The sequence below is a fragment of the Daphnia pulicaria genome, chromosome 1 (assembly GCF_021234035.1).
Source record: "Daphnia pulicaria isolate SC F1-1A chromosome 1, SC_F0-13Bv2, whole genome shotgun sequence".
Lineage (NCBI taxonomy): Eukaryota > Metazoa > Arthropoda > Branchiopoda > Diplostraca > Daphniidae > Daphnia > Daphnia pulicaria.
The window spans coordinates 21721980-21737278 of NC_060913.1; the positions used below are offsets into that span (position 1 = coordinate 21721980).

The window sequence follows — 15299 nt, forward strand, 5'->3', positions numbered from 1 at the left end:
CTCGAAGAGAGCTATAGGGAGAGCCCAAGGGAGCGATCCAAATCCAGGATCGCCTGGATCAGAAGACTGGCGGAGCAATAAGCAGAAAATAATTTTCCCATCACTGTATTCTAATGAATGTCGAATTGTCGATAAATACAGGATGCGCCTCTCTTCAATTAACTCACTTTAACTTTTCAATTCTCAAAAAAAAAAACATTCTTACATCAAACGGGAGACAAGCCAAAAGCTGACCTCCATAACAAAAACTTTTACTTTTCCTCTCAACAAACAGGAACGCAGCATTCCAAAGGTGATTAAGTGAATGAGGGTCGAGCCAAAACTTAGCCGACCCGCCGCTCGTCACGCCATCTAATGAGAGGAAGGAGAGACGAAAAACTTTCACTCTCCAACAACACCGGCAGAGGCGCTGCAGTCAAACTTGAAGCAGCCACTCTCCAACAACACCGCAAGAGGCGCTGCACTCAGAACTTGAAGCAGACACCTCAAGCAAACAAACAACAAACAAACAGGCTCAACAATTAATAATTAATCAAAACAAACTAATCTAAATCTTTTTCTCTTTCAACAAAAAATAATAAACAATCAAGATGGCCCCGACAAACGAAGTGTCTCGGAGAGCCATGAAAGGCCACGTCACTCGCTGGATTAACAACATCCAGCAGTACGCAGACGTGCAAATAGATCTTACAGTCCTCAACGTAGTGCAGGCAGCCGAGTCCAACTTACGGATCAACTACGGCAAATACAAAAGAATCTCGGAACTGGTCGCCAGAGACATGGACCTAGCAGGAGTGACCCAAGAAAAATTTCAAGCAGAAATCGACAGCCAAATCCAAGTTGATGAATTGATTGATTGATTGATTGATTGATTTGATTTATTTATAATGCGCATTATCCAAATAAAGTTCTAATGACGCGGAAAGTACAGTCAGGCTAAGAGTCACAGAAAAAGCATAAGACACATCAATCGAAAAGGTGCTTGAATAAAAGAGAACGAAACTTGGGGAGTGTGGTGGCATTACGAACAGCAAGAGGGAGTCGGTTCCAGATGGAAGGAGCGACCTTTGCAAAAGATCGATCACCAAGATTAACATGGCGAGTGCGAGGAACGCGAAGTAGAGAAGATGAAGATGAGCGTAGGCTGCGTGAGTTTTAAAGAGGAATGATTAGGCGAGTCAGGTAGACAGGGACTAGGTGCGGAGCCATGTAAACAGCGATAGGTCAGGTTGGCAATACGAAAAGTGATTCTGTCGTTGACACAGAGCCAATTAAGGGAGCGCAGATGGGAACGAATGCTGTCTCTCTTCCTCACACGAAGAATGAGACGAGCGGAAGCATTTATCACGCGCTGCAGCTTAGAGAGCAAAGTGCCAGGAAGATCGGCGAAAAGAGAACAGGCATAGTCAATTCGAGAGAGGACAAGAGACTGAACAAGGCACTTAGTAGTAAGAGGATCCAGAAAGCGCCGAACTTTTCCAATACGCCACAAGTGAAAGAAAGAGGACCGACAAATATTGCGAATGTGGGAGGACATCGAAAGATGAGAATCAAAAGTGACGCCAAGGTGTTTGACTTCAGCAGACGGTTGAAGAATGCCGGAGCCCATTTCCAATGGTAGAGGGGCAAGTTTGTGGTCTTGATGAGGTGAGACGGCGTAGAAGAAAAGACACTTAGAAAGGTTGAGGATGACATGTTGATCAAAAAGCCATCGATGAAGATGTCGGCGACGCGCTCCAGATCGTAAAACGAAAAAAAGAAGAATTCAAAAAGAAGGAAGACGCTGAAGAAAGAAAGCGGCATGACGAGACGCTATTGCTCATGCTCAAGACGCGACAAGCAGCAGCGGATGCCGTCAGGGCCCAGGAAAAAGCCGATCAAGATGCACCCAGGGCCCAGGAAAAGGCCGATCAAGACGCTGCCAGGGCCCAAGAAAAAATCGATGAAGACGCTGCAAGAGCACAGGAAAGAGCAATCCGTCAACAAGAAAATCTAGATCAACAGAACTTATTCCGACAACTGATTGCTGCCATTCCGGCAGCAGCTGCACCAGGAGCGCTGGCAGCTCCAGCCGCAGTTGCGTCAACTAAACTGCTAAAACGTCAAATCAAGCCGTTCAAAGGGGACGTGCTCGAATGGACGGCCTTCTGGGAAGGTTACAACGCAGCCGTCCACGAATCGGCCATTCCGGCGGTTCAAAAATTTGGATATTTGAAAGATTACCTGAAAGGCGAAGGACAGCTATGTGTGGAGAATCTGGAGCTGACAGACGCAAACTACACCGTCGCAGTGACCCTCCTGAAGGCGATGTACGGCAAATCGGACGTCCTGATCGAGGCTCACACCCACAAATTGGACACGCTGCAACCAGTGAGAGACGTAGCTGATACAGCGGCACTCAGGTGCTTCCAGCTGACTATCCAGTCACATATCAAAGCGTTGGAGACACTGGGAGTTGCAAGAGCCAGCCACGGATGTCTCCTTGGATCAAGAATTTTACGCTCGATCCCACTCAAACTTCAAGCAGAGTGGGCCAAATCAGCAAAGAATAAGGTAACACCCATTGATCAAGTATTAAAATTCATCGAAGAGCAAGTTGAAGCTGCAGAGCGACTCAGCCGTCTGAGAGCTACAACACCAAAGCCGGCCCAAAATTCTCAACAGCCGGCAAAATCAACACCACCTACTACACCGACAGCTTCTCAGCTCGGAGTCAGCAGCAAGCCGACTCCACAACCAAAAAATTCAAGCAAAACAAGAAGAAATGGCAGTACACCACCAAGGAGACAAGCGACAGCATCATCTCCAAGAAAGCCAATGCTGCCATGCGTGTTATGCAAGGAGATGCATTGGGATATCAACTGCCCAATGGAATTGAAAGAGAAAAAAGCAGTCATCACCAACGAAAAAAGATGCTCTAATTGTTTTGGTCATCACGAGACCACTGTTTGTTTTAATCCACACAGGTGCCAACGATGCCGAGCTAAGCACCACACATCCTTGTGTGCCGAGAAAGATACCAGATTCGGATCCTTAACTATAATTCCAAGCAAACCGGTCGCTGGGAGCAGCTCAACAACAGCATGTGCAAGCTCCTTTGGTGAAGTTATCCTAAAAACAGCAACCGTATACATTACAGGCCCAAATGGAAAACAAATCCGAGCGATTCTCTTCCTCGACGATGGCAGCCATAGAACATGGATTAAAAGGCAGATTTCGAAAGAACTTCAACTGAAGATCATCCAGGTGGAACAGATCACGACCAGGGCCTTCCGGCAGACAGAAGCCCCTCCAGCAGAAACTCACAACGTAGTCGAGATGACGGTGCGGGGCACCTGGCCAGGAGCCCCAACGGTGCGTATTGAAGCTTTAGAAGCAACCGACAAAGTTGGAAGCACCGGCCCGTACCAAACTACAGAATTTGCAAGAAAGCTCTGGCTGGAAAATGAAAATTTGTCAGACGACCGCTTCGAACGTGATGGTGGAGACGAGGACGTCGGGATTCTTGTTGGAATGGACCAGATGTTCAACATCATGTTCAACGAGCCGGCAACTATCAGCCCGTGCGGACTCAGAGCCTACACTTCAAAACATGGAAAAGTCATCGGCGGTCCATCACAAGAAAAATCATCGAAACAAAGTCAAACAATTGTCAGTCAACTACTAATTAATTCAAACGCTCTCTACCACAGATCACCTCACAGCCATCGAAATTTTTCAACAGCATCCAACCAGACCAGTCATAAAGCAGGGAGACAGGAAATTCCAGTCTCCTTCCACTACCAGAAAATTCTGAACAGATCTGCTTTTTCGACACGACAAAAGAAAACAAAAGGTTTGAAATGGAGAAGTTGAATTTTGATCTCTCGTTATTTTGGCGTCTAGAGAATTTCACCAATTTGAACGACTGTGTTGCTGTGGAGAAGGACGATCAATTCCGCTCCTTCTGCAACGAAATCACGCGATTCGAAGACGGCAGGTATTGCACGCCAATCCCATGGACGACTGACAGATGGAGACTGGAAATCAACCACCAGATGGCAGCTACAAGATTTAGAAGCATGCTGTTCAAACTACGCAAATCTCCAGTCGACTTAGCCAACTACACCAAAGAAATCAATCAACTGATAGCAAACGAATTTGTAGAAGAGGCTAATCTTAATTACGATGGCCTCCACACTTATCTACCGCATCATTCAGTCTACCGGACGGACAAGGCCACCACAAAAATTCGACCAGTTTTCGACGGCGCCGCAAGATCCAAATATGGGCCGAGCCTCAACGATGTTTTGGAGACCGGACCGAATCTAAATCCTGATCTCCTCTCGGTCTTAATGCGCTTCCGGATGAACCGGATCGCCTGGATTGCGGATATTGAAAAAGCATTCCTCAACATCGCGCTGCAGCCCGAAGACGCCGAAGCGGTCAGATTTTTATGGCCGAGGGAGCCGAAAAATCCCGACTCCGATTTCATCGCATACAAATGGAAAAGAGTGCCATTCGGGCTAAGTTCAAGTCAAATTCCTTTTAAGAGTGACCATTAATAAACATTTGCTCTCAGTCAAACCCAGATTTCAGAAGACAGTCGAACAAATAGAAGAGCAACTTTACGTGGATGACTACCTTGGAGGAGCAGACAACGTGCCAACAGCCATTACCACGGTGGGAGAGACCGTCACGTTATTTTCAGAGGCCCAACTCAACATGAGGAGCTGGGCAACAAACAACAAGCAGCTCCGTGACTTTCTCACCGAAAAAGAAATGTCGAACCAGATCGTCGGAATCCTTTCACCCACAATGGATGGCCAGCACAAGGCACTGGGTCTTAGATGGGACACGAGCTCCGATTCATTTAAATTTGACCCTACATCTATCATGGAAGCAGCCGTGGAGATTGGAGAAAAAATCACCAAAAGAAAAATTCTGAGCATCTCAGCAAGGATATTCGACCCAATTGGTTTTCTAGCTCCCACAGTTTTACTTTTAAAAATAATCTATCAGAAACTTTGGGAAGGAGACATAGGTTAGGACGATGACGCCACACCCGAAGTGAAGAGCACCTGGAGCAGCATCATGAAAGGACTGAAGGATCTACATAATTTGGAGATCCCACGATGGATTGGATATTCAAAACCTTCCGTCGTTTCCGCAGAAATTCACGTGTTCGGCGATGCATCAGAGGCAGCCTACGGAGCAGTAGCCTACGCACGGCTCCAACTGGAGAACGGAACTCCTTACACCATTCTCCTAGCCAGCAAAACGAGAGTGACGCCTCTTCCAAAAAAGAAAGTAACGTTACCCAGACTCGAACTACTAAGCTCTTTGTTAGCAATCCGTTTAGGAGAAAAAATTCGAACCTCCCTTCACACCGAGTCATGGAAAACGACTTACTGGACAGACTCCCTCGTCACACTTGGATGGATTAGAGGAGATCCTTATCGTTGGAGACCGTTCGTGCGAAACCAAGTGGAAACCATCAGAAAATTCTCCAACGCGGAATGGCGGAGACATTGCCCCGGATTGGAGAATCCAGCCGATCTCGCATCGCGGGGAGCGCCAGCGCATGCGCTGGTGGAATCGAAACTTTGGTGGCACGGACCAACCTGGCTAACAGAAGAAGAAAGCGAATGGCAAAATTCTCCAGAAAACCATTCCACCGAAACTCAAGAGAAAATCGAGGAAGAGGTCACGAAGAAAACGGCGACCGTCTCCTTTGCAGTGGTCGAAACCGCCCAGCCAATTGAATGGCACCTCGAAAAAATCTCTATATGGACAAAACTACTTTTCAGAACAGCCTGGATCAACAGAGTGCTCAACCGTATGAAGAAAAGAACGCGCGGCCCAGGACTCGAACTAAAAGAAATAATCACAGTCGCCGGAAAAGAAATTACAATCGACAAGATAGTCACCGAAGAGCTGAACGAAGCGGAGCTAGCCATCTGCAGACACCTCCAAGTAGAACGCTATCCCAAAGCCTTTTGGACACTCCAGCTCGGACTGCAGATTCAACCAAAGGAGAAAATCACATCGCTCCGACCGGTCTGGGACAATCGAGATCGACTCATCCGAGTCACTGGAAGAGTGGCGCTCGCCCTCAGGGATCGAGACATTCAACCACCGATCCTTCTCCCAGCAAACGATCCTGTCGTAACAATGTTGATAACTAACAAACATGTATTTAATTCACACACAGGAGTAAAAACGACACTGTCAGAACTGAAAGAAAAATATTGGATCGTGAAGGGCCGCCAACAAGTGAGAAACGTTTTGTACGCCTGTGTGAAGTGCCAGAAGCTGACTTCACCTCCTTTCCGACAAATAGCAGCACCGCTACCAGCCAACCAACTCCGCGATGCCAGGGCATTCGAAATAACCGGAACCGATTTCGCTGGACCGCTGTACTACAAAAACGCGACTCCGAAAAGGAAATCCAAGTCGGCGCCATCCGTCGAACAAGTCATTCCGGAACCTCCACCAGAAGAAGAGAACCCGGATGCAGCGGAGCTTCCCACCGAAGAAGCTCCCGAAGAAGAAGACGATGGTGACCAACTGGATCCAGCGCACCAAATCAACAAAAAGCAACCGAAAAGTTACGTGTGCATCTTTATTTGTGCCGTGACGAGAGCGATTCATCTGGAGTTGACCAAAGACATGACGGCTCGCTCCTTTCTGTTAGCTTTCCGTCGATTCTCCGCCAGAAGAGGCCCAGTGTCAGTGATGTACAGTGAAAATGCCCAAACTTTCCGTTGTGCGTCTCGTTATCTTAAAAACATTTGATCCGACCCATCCGTTCACGACCTCCTTGCCATGAGAAGAACCAGCTGGATCTTCTCCGTTAGCCTCGCTCCATGGTGGGGCGGATTCTGGGAGAGAATGGTGAGGATCACGAAAGATCTATTGAGACGATTCAACGGGCGTGCATGTCTCGCGTATGACGAACTGGAAGTGAGTTTAATCGAAACGGAAAGTGTGATTAACGCGAGACCGTTGAACTACATTGGAGAAGGAGCGGACGATCCGCTCTCGATTACTCCGAATCAGTTTCTCAACAATCGTCGTTCAACTTGTGCTACGGCGGAGCCAGCAGTCAATCTATTGGCTCCCGATTCAACAAGTGAACTACTCAAGAAAATGGATCAGAACAGGCGCGATTACGTCAGTGACTTGTGCTCGCGGTTCGTCTCCGATTACCTGATGCAGCTGGATAATTTCCACGCAAAAGGAGCGTCGGGCAGAAAAATCCGCGTCGGAGAAGTCGTCGTAATCCACGACAAACTTTCCAAACGGCTCATGTGGGAGACGGGAGTAGTTAAAGAATTACTCCCCAGCTGCGACGGCCTAGTCCGATCCGCAATAGTTAAATTCCCAAACGGTGAATTATTAACCCGAGCCATTCAATGTTTATATCCCGTAGAACTGAGAGAAGATCAACCGGAAGATATGGAGATCGCAGACGGTGCATTGAATCCGGAGCCAGCTGAAGCAACTGCTCCGCAATTTCCAAATCCACCTGATCCGGCTCCACTCCCATTGCTTCCGATCGATCCAACTGACGTCGAAGAAGATGATCATGTGGCCAATGCGGCCGCTACTGACGTCGGCGAGGTCGAGTCCCAAGGCATGGGCTCTGGTGGGGAGTATGTTGGAAACGAAAGACGTCCCCAACGGCCGACGACGAGATCCGGCCGGACAACCAGGATTCCGTCCCATTTACAGGAATACGATCTTCGGGGCCCCCGATAGGTGGCCCCTTGTCACCCGCCTAACTGTACTGATTCTTTGTGCCCTTTCCCCCCTTGGTGTCAATGTAATGTTCTGGAGGGGGTCCGGCCTTCGCTGTCTCAATCTATCCATACTACAAGTCAGTTCAATACAGTCAGGTTAGCAATCTCAAATCAGTTTCATCATCTTTATTCATTTCATCCAATATTCGGTAAGGCAACTTTGACACTACTTCCCTGCCGAACAAATCCTTTGAAAAAAAAACCTGTCAAGGTTTTCGCACCTAAATTGAAAGGTTCTTTTTACAGGTTTTGGAAAAAAATTTCATAATTCTATTTATCACGGAACGTTCAATAAAATCAATAAAAGATTTCCTCTGGATTCTAATAATTAAAGTATTGGCCGAAAAAAAAATTTCTTTATTTATGCATTTAAGATCTTAAAGATCTAACTTTTTTGCATTCGTCGTTTTCCTTCAAAGCACAAATCGAACTTTATGTCAAAAAATTAATTGATAATTTACTGACGTTAAACTGAAATGACAATTTTAACATTATTTTACTTAGGAAGATTGAGAATTACAAATTTTGAGAAATTTCTTCAAGGTCAGCAATAAAACCCCGTGGGGTAAATCAATATCCATGAAATTTTGAATCCATGAAACATTTGTGTCTACATATTCCAATTCACATTTCTCAGAACCATCTTCCACTATAATGGAATTTTTCTCACAAACAGAGCACAACTTAAACCCATGAAATCCCTATTACTCTGTTTTACACTACGCATTGTGCGTTTACATTTCGGTGCCGAGCGACAACAAAATTCACCAGACTTTCTCTGACAAAGGGGGAAATAATTCTAGAAATTAAAAGGTTTTATTTTTACACACCAGTTAGAAGAGGATGGAAGAAATGCAGTTGGATTCAACTTCTCGGAAACAGCAACGAGAGAACGGGATATGAGTTTTTTCACGAATTGAGTTTACTATAGCAGACGACACCCGTTGTTGGCGTCAACTACACATTCCACAAGGCTTAAAGTGTCAGACTTGTTAATTTTTTTAATTTGTATTGTAGAATGATGTTGCGAGCAAGAGATCGATATGATTGAGATCCTTATTATGAAGATCCATCTTATGAATATGGCGATCTAGAGTATGATGAGGATTGCGAACTATACGCATTGGTTTTCTTATATGAGGGCGAGGACAGCCAGGAGGAATAATTCAGCAAAATTAATGATAAATGCTGAATTCATTGATCCCTCTCTCCTTCAAAATAATACCCTTGTTCTCTAGTGGCACATTTCCTCCCTTGTACGTCCATGGCACGTCTGTACATCCGAGCCATATCCCCATCCATTTTGAAAATTTTGGATCAATAGAAGATAGCTATTGGATGTCTATCATCGATATCCAATAGATATCCCTTTTTTGTCTTTTAGTTTATCCACCCGACGTATATTATGTATATATAATTTATTATTAACTAATGCGCTGATAGATTATAAAACTAGAAACTCGTCGCACTCAGAATTTTAATGTTAATACTTAGAATGTAGTATCGTAGGGAAAACTAATCTACAGTAAACAAAACAATAAGATGTAAATGAAAAGAAAGGTTTATTTAATGAAAAATGAAATTCATAGTATACAATCATTAGACAACAACAAAGATGCAACGTAAGATTGTGGTTTCTCTGGAGTTATTATTTCAAATGAAGGCACTATAAATGCTTTGCCAATGACTTCTCGTAGTGGTCAAGAATTAAGAAAACTCAAATTCCACACTTCATAACAATGAAGTTGAGGAGAAGGTATCGGTAAAGTTAAAAAGTCACCATCATTCAAAAACTGACGTCCGATGATAAGAATTTTATTGTTTTGCTCAACAAAATTTTCGATTAAAATGACGTGATTGGCAGTAAGAAAAATACAATTATATTATATAATCAGGGATAATGGTACACAATGTCGTTCCTTTAAAAATAAGAGTTTTGTACTGAAATCCCAAAATTCCAGGCAATACAGGGCCATTTTGATGGTAGTGTAGCAATTGATCAACCAATAAATTGTTTCTCAATTCTTCTTGTGCATTCAGCATTTGTACTATTTCAATTTCACCTATTCGATTTACAAGTTGTTGAAGGGGCATTGCACTTTTTCTGACTAAATTTTTTAGAATTTGCAAACAATTTTCAAAAGAGTATGCACTGAACGAATCAAGTGGGCCAAAGCAAGATACATAAAAAACGACATGAATTAAGTGATGGATGTTGGAAGAAACAAATTGAAGACCAAATAGATTAATGCAATCATGAACAAATTTCACTAAAAGATTTTGGCAATAAATAAGGATTTCTGGTTTAAAACACTTTGTCTTGTCTGATAAGAGTTTCATTGCGGTGTGAAAGAGCAAGAAATGATCGAACAAATCATCTCTGATTAGGTTTTTATGTAACACAGGACCCAGATATAGTTTTACCATTCGATACGAAGTTGCCTTCCACTGACCGACAAACTCCAGAGATTCAATTTTTCTTGGAAACTCAGAAGAGACATATTTCATGCACTCAGAAATGCGGTGCGCTAATATAGCGCGACTCACTCTTGACATTCACACTCGTTGATATTTCCCTTTGATATAGTGCGAAATGAGCTTCTTCATTGCACCTAAATCTGTTACATGCATACCATCCAACAAAACGCCATCAACAAATTGAAGTGGAACAGATTTTCCAACAGCGATGAACCAGGTAAATGATGTTGTGGATTTTCACGAAAACGAAAAGAAGCGTCGGTTCTCAGGGGGGCATTCAATTCAGGAAATACTATAAAAATACTATTTCTCTTGTTTACATTAGGCCTATAAGAAACACCTGCAGTGACGCATTTCAAACAACTGAAATAGCCCGTGTGGCCTTTGATGCACAAAATGAATGATAAAGCTGGGCGATCACAAATAAAAGCCTAAATCGGAACGAATACAATTATTAAACAATATTTAAAACCTGTGACCTCCAACAGCGTAGCCTCTTCTACGAAATCCGCGAGATAGATATTGACATCTATGGGTTTCTTTGGTCCCCAATAAACACCGATGATAAAAGGCTTAGATCTTTTCACCCAAGCAATCTTCCCTAATATAGGCCAAAACTGACTGCTGCCACTTTTCGCGATAGGTATACCATCAATGTTCACAAAAATCTTTATGTCAGAACCCATATCACGTCCTAAAGTTCGGAGTGACCGTGACAAACCCTTGGCAATTCCAAAATGAAAATATGAACCAGGATCGACTAACTTTACTGGAACGTTGCGTACGGACTTGAGAAGAGTGCGGTAGTCTTTAGGGATAGACTCGTAACTAGGATGTTTTTGGAGAATCACCAGCAGCTTGTTAACATGCGTCCGTGGTATGTTGCAGTAAACTGTCCAAGCAGCCAAGTCTCGGATCAACTGTTCCTGTTCTGTCACTGCGGGTGGTAATAAATATTCTTCGAGTTCAAATCTCGGCATCTCAAAAAATTAAAAATTGTCTAATCTAAAATCAAATCGTCGTTTGCCGTTACTTCTTTAATTAAATAATAGGAAAATGATAGGAAATGATAATAATCACCAATGAAATGATTTCATTAACGTAACGAGCTCACGGCATTCGGTCAAAATTGACTTGCATGAAAAGTGATTGAAAGTGACATTACGATAACTTTGAATTTTTCCCGCTTTATTGTGCAGGATTTGGACAGCTTTTTCCTTTTCGTCACTTGTCGAAAAATTGACGGTGAGCCTAAGGCTATTGCAATGCGGTTATTCGTTTTTACCCGCAAAGGAAATTCCAGACAGCCTGTCTGGTTTCATTCATAATTTTTTTTTTGTGGGGGGGAGACATAACCGGTGGCTAAATGAGCCTATTACCCCTTTTTCTTTCTCCCACCTTTCGCTTTGTTCCTAGCCCCCCAAAATTAGGACCGAAAGTTAAACATAATTTCCCACAATGTGGGTAGGTGGCTTTCAAAATAAAATCGCTGTTATGATTTTTTGGACCATACTGTATTTCTGAGTGAAAGGAGCAACGATACAATTAAACGTGGTTGCATTACAAGTTATTTTGAATTTGGTCACGACATTCTTGGTACCAAATGAATCCAGTTCTTTTTCTGCCATCACGTATCGTTGTGGATCAATATCGTTCTGATGTATCTAACGAGTCTCGACAATCTTCTTCAGCGTAGTCAGACACAGTTTTGGATGATCGCGTTCCACCTTTTCCCAAGCCTCCGTCGCCATCACTTCGCTGGAGAAATTACGGAAGAATTGGATCGCATACTTCTTCAAATAAAACGCCGAATGGTTTTCTTCGGTGAAAAAAAGTAATTGCATGCAATTATCTGCCGAGATCCGGTGAATCAATTGAGTCTCGCATTCCATTTTCAATTGGTCCAACAGATACTTTGCGGCCACTTTGAGGATTTCAAAGGGCATCGTAGACTTCATCTCTGATTCCGAAAGACGACCAGTAGAGATAAAGTGGAGGATTTCCCGAAACACGAGCGGCTCGACGTCTTCAATTTCGACGGGTTCCGAAAAATAGTCTTCTGTTTGGTATTGAAACATGGCAGCAAAAAAAGGACTCCTCGTGGCCAAAATGATTTTGTGGGCTCTAAATTGGCATCCACAGACGTACAAGGTGATATCGGCAAATTTCATAGTTTCAAAGATATTTTCCATTCCAGCAAAGGCGAGTTGATTGCTGTTGCTGAACGGTTTCTCTGGGCTATTTGCAGCTGTGGGCAACTTGCCACCACCACTGAGGTCTGTTGTAATTAACTGTTCAATCTTGCAGGCCAAGACGAGTGTGCCATTGAAGAAATTTTTGTCAAAATCTGTTTTCGTGATTTCGTAAACACAGTGAGGCGCCCTCTTACCTCGAGGGATAAAGGTGCGTTGAGGAAAAATTTTTTCGTCATTGCGGTTCGAAATGGCAATCGTCACTCCAACATGATGATGAAAAGGAGAGTAAGGCGATAGCAAATTGATCTTGATATCACCACCCTCCTCAAACAGTCGTGCACTTCACTTCGTTTCCGTGCCTTTTCTAGATAAACTTCATCCCAATCAGAATTGCCATACTCTTCAAAACTGTCAGCTAAATTGTTTTTTTCAATACTCCACTGAAATTTATGTTGAACAAGGTGAGTCGACGGTTCGGCTCGGCACCCAACTGCTCTTGCTACATTTTCTGATGATACACCTAATCAATGCTGTCATGTATAGGTATCTGACCACATTTGCGCGCTTGCAAAACGTTCTGAGCCGAAGGTGTGGCTTCTGCGGAAACAGTAGGCATATACCCATTTTTTTTCGCGCGTTGCAATATTTTGTTTACTTTATTTTGTTGTTTCAGTGCGGCTGAGGTTTTTCTCGAGACCTTGGAATGTGGGACTACAGCGAAGCATGCTAAGGGGGCCACGACAAGGCTGGACCAAGAAACTAGGGGCAAATGAAATGTATAACCTGCACGGATGGTCTATGGGTCGCAATACAAATGAAAAAGTTTAGTACAAGTACAGAATGTATGGTCAAAAGCGTTTTGCTTCCTTGGTTTTTCTTTGCTGTTCTTTTTTATTGAGCTCTGTAATCCTCATCTGCCTTGTGACAGCTTGCGGTTTGGGTAGTAACCAGTGGTGGAAAAGTTCTTTACGGAAATTTCCAATTTCCGTTATGATGTTTGTGTCGTTGTCTATTGTGTGGGTGACAGAAGGAAAAGGTAAGTATACACACAAAATTCTCATGCCCAGACAAGTCAAGTTATACGAACTTGCGTTCTCTACCGGAAATGCTACCAACAGTCAAAGAGAAAATTGTAAAATTTTACGCTCCCAATTGCTATCTTTCAACATTTTTTAGAGACATGGTAAGATGCAGTCCCCTTTTTGAACAAGTAGTTTCGCGCTTGCTCTCGTCATTTTGCTGCAACATACTCCGTCAACATGTTCATAAAAAAAAGTAATATTCGCCACTACGGCGACCCTCACGAATAAATTGAGATATACCACCCCCCGCCTTCGCATCCCTTTAGGCGTTCTCGTCCTCCAAACGTTCCTTTTTCGTGTAGTATTTTATAACGTCTTAAATTTTAACTTAAAAACTAACTGTATCCCTGAGGATTTCAGTTTACTAAACTCTCGAAAGGTTAGGGGCTCCTAATGCAGTACAAGTCACAATAGTCTGCTGAGAAAGGCAATCCGAGAGTCGTTATTGGGTTATTGCTCGACTAACCAGAAGCGAGGAAATCGGAAAAACACGATTTTGGGTATTTTTGAGGTAAAATTTTTATTTTTAACCCGTGAGAAAGTGTGGTGTAGAGCTTACTAGACGCTGCATAACTTTAAACATGAAACTATGTAACTCTATCAACCCTTTCAATGCATTTAAAAATTGACTTGGTGCCATTTATTTTTTACGACTGTGATTTTCCCAGATCTGATAGCAGATGGCGCTACGTTAGGTAAATACGAATCCCCCCCTACCCCATAAAGCTATAGTAAGAATCGGTTAAAATGTAGAGTGGGTCAAAGGTTTAAACGTTAGGTCAATTCCACGAACATCGCCACATCTTAAATTATTACAAACTTGCATCGGAAATTTAATCTATCCTATCGCAGCCGGATTCCGACAGTCAAAATCTTTTTCCATTTGGGAGAAGCAGTGAAATTCTGCTATTCAGACGCAAACAAGTTTGACGTCATTGACTGCTCTGATTTCGTGCATCGTGTTGGGTTAGCCAATTTAGTTGTTGTCTGCTGCCAAAAGTTGTCGGATAACCCGAATGCAGTTTTTTACACCAAAATAGCAACTGATTGTCATCATTCGGCCAACACCATCGTCGAGACATCTCTTTGTACTTCATTGAGTATGATTCCCACCATTTAAGGGTTAAGATTGGCTGACCATGTTGAATTAAGGGATTCTGCCGTCGATATGTTACGTTGGAGTACCCTTCTAAGAAGACGTCCAGTTAATCTCTGCTGGCAGAAAGTACCAAACTTTCAGAACATAAAATTGGTCCCGTCACCTGATTTAAATCGATGCATAACAAAGTTGGCCAAACTTTGTCATCAAACAACGATTACCAAATGATTACCAAATCCCCAATCTACGTTGGAGAAATGTAGAGGAGGTGAAGTCTTCTATACTCCTCTAACATTCTACTATATTTTGGATTCGATGATGAAGCGACTGGGACATGATTGTTGGTTACCAGACCTACTCGACATCGCTCCTCAATTCATTCTGATAAGAAAAACATTGGGGGATTCGAAGAATGGGAAGAAAATGATGAAATTGTCAACTCAATTCAATCTATTCCTTTTGAAGTGTGATTGAAATTTGAATTCAATCACACTTCAAAAGGAATAGATTTGGGGACGGTGTCGTTTTTACTGGCCAGTGATCATGGTTTTGATGAAACGTACGATGCCATTGTTTTCAATGCTTTCGACGGAATGCCACTACTACTCTTAGAGTCTTTTAAATCAATTCGGGTAGAGGAAAACGATGTGCCGTACCCGAT

The 15299-nt window shown here is 43.3% G+C and overlaps 4 protein-coding genes across 4 annotated transcripts; 3 read left to right on the forward strand and 1 right to left on the reverse strand.

Moving 5' to 3' along the window:
• The first annotated feature begins 1595 nt into the window (after positions 1-1595).
• On the forward strand, positions 1596-5028 carry LOC124310700. Its single transcript, XM_046774687.1, has 4 exons — positions 1596-1629; positions 1709-3835; positions 3886-4515; positions 4562-5028. Exons 1-4 carry the CDS (start codon positions 1596-1598, stop codon positions 5026-5028), a joined length of 3258 nt encoding a protein of 1085 aa, XP_046630643.1.
• Positions 5029-5073: 45 nt separating this feature from the next.
• On the forward strand, positions 5074-6777 carry LOC124310786. The gene has a single exon (XM_046774803.1). It carries the CDS (start codon positions 5074-5076, stop codon positions 6775-6777), a length of 1704 nt encoding a protein of 567 aa, XP_046630759.1.
• Positions 6778-6873: 96 nt separating this feature from the next.
• LOC124310837 lies at positions 6874-7743 on the forward strand. The gene has a single exon (XM_046774938.1). The coding sequence runs from the start codon at positions 6874-6876 to the stop codon at positions 7741-7743; it is 870 nt and encodes a 289-aa protein (XP_046630894.1).
• A 4183-nt stretch (positions 7744-11926) lies between these two features.
• Positions 11927-12693, reverse strand: LOC124310895 (speckle-type POZ protein B-like). Its single transcript, XM_046775074.1, has 2 exons — positions 12652-12693; positions 11927-12562 (listed from the first exon to the last, which is right to left on the reverse strand). The coding sequence occupies exons 1-2, from the start codon at positions 12691-12693 to the stop codon at positions 11927-11929; spliced, it is 678 nt and encodes a 225-aa protein (XP_046631030.1).
• Positions 12694-15299: the final 2606 nt, after the last annotated feature.

Coding starts and splice junctions, on each gene's coding strand:
- LOC124310700 (XM_046774687.1), top strand. CDS start 1,596: ATGCCGGAGCCCATTTCCAATGGTAGAGGGGCAA. Junction 3,836..3,885: donor ACGACAAAAGAAAACAAAAG/GTTTGAAATGGA, acceptor TTTGGCGTCTAG/AGAATTTCACCAATTTGAAC. Junction 4,516..4,561: donor GCCATTCGGGCTAAGTTCAA/GTCAAATTCCTT, acceptor ATTTGCTCTCAG/TCAAACCCAGATTTCAGAAG.
- LOC124310786 (XM_046774803.1), top strand. CDS start 5,074: ATGAAAGGACTGAAGGATCTACATAATTTGGAGATCCCACGATGGATT.
- LOC124310837 (XM_046774938.1), top strand. CDS start 6,874: ATGGTGAGGATCACGAAAGATCTATTGAGACGATTCAACGGGCGTGCA.
- LOC124310895 (XM_046775074.1), bottom strand. CDS start 12,693: ATGACGAAAAAATTTTTCCTCAACGCACCTTTATCCCTCGAG. Junction 12,563..12,651: donor ACGCACCTTTATCCCTCGAG/GTAAGAGGGCGC, acceptor TTGGCCTGCAAG/ATTGAACAGTTAATTACAAC.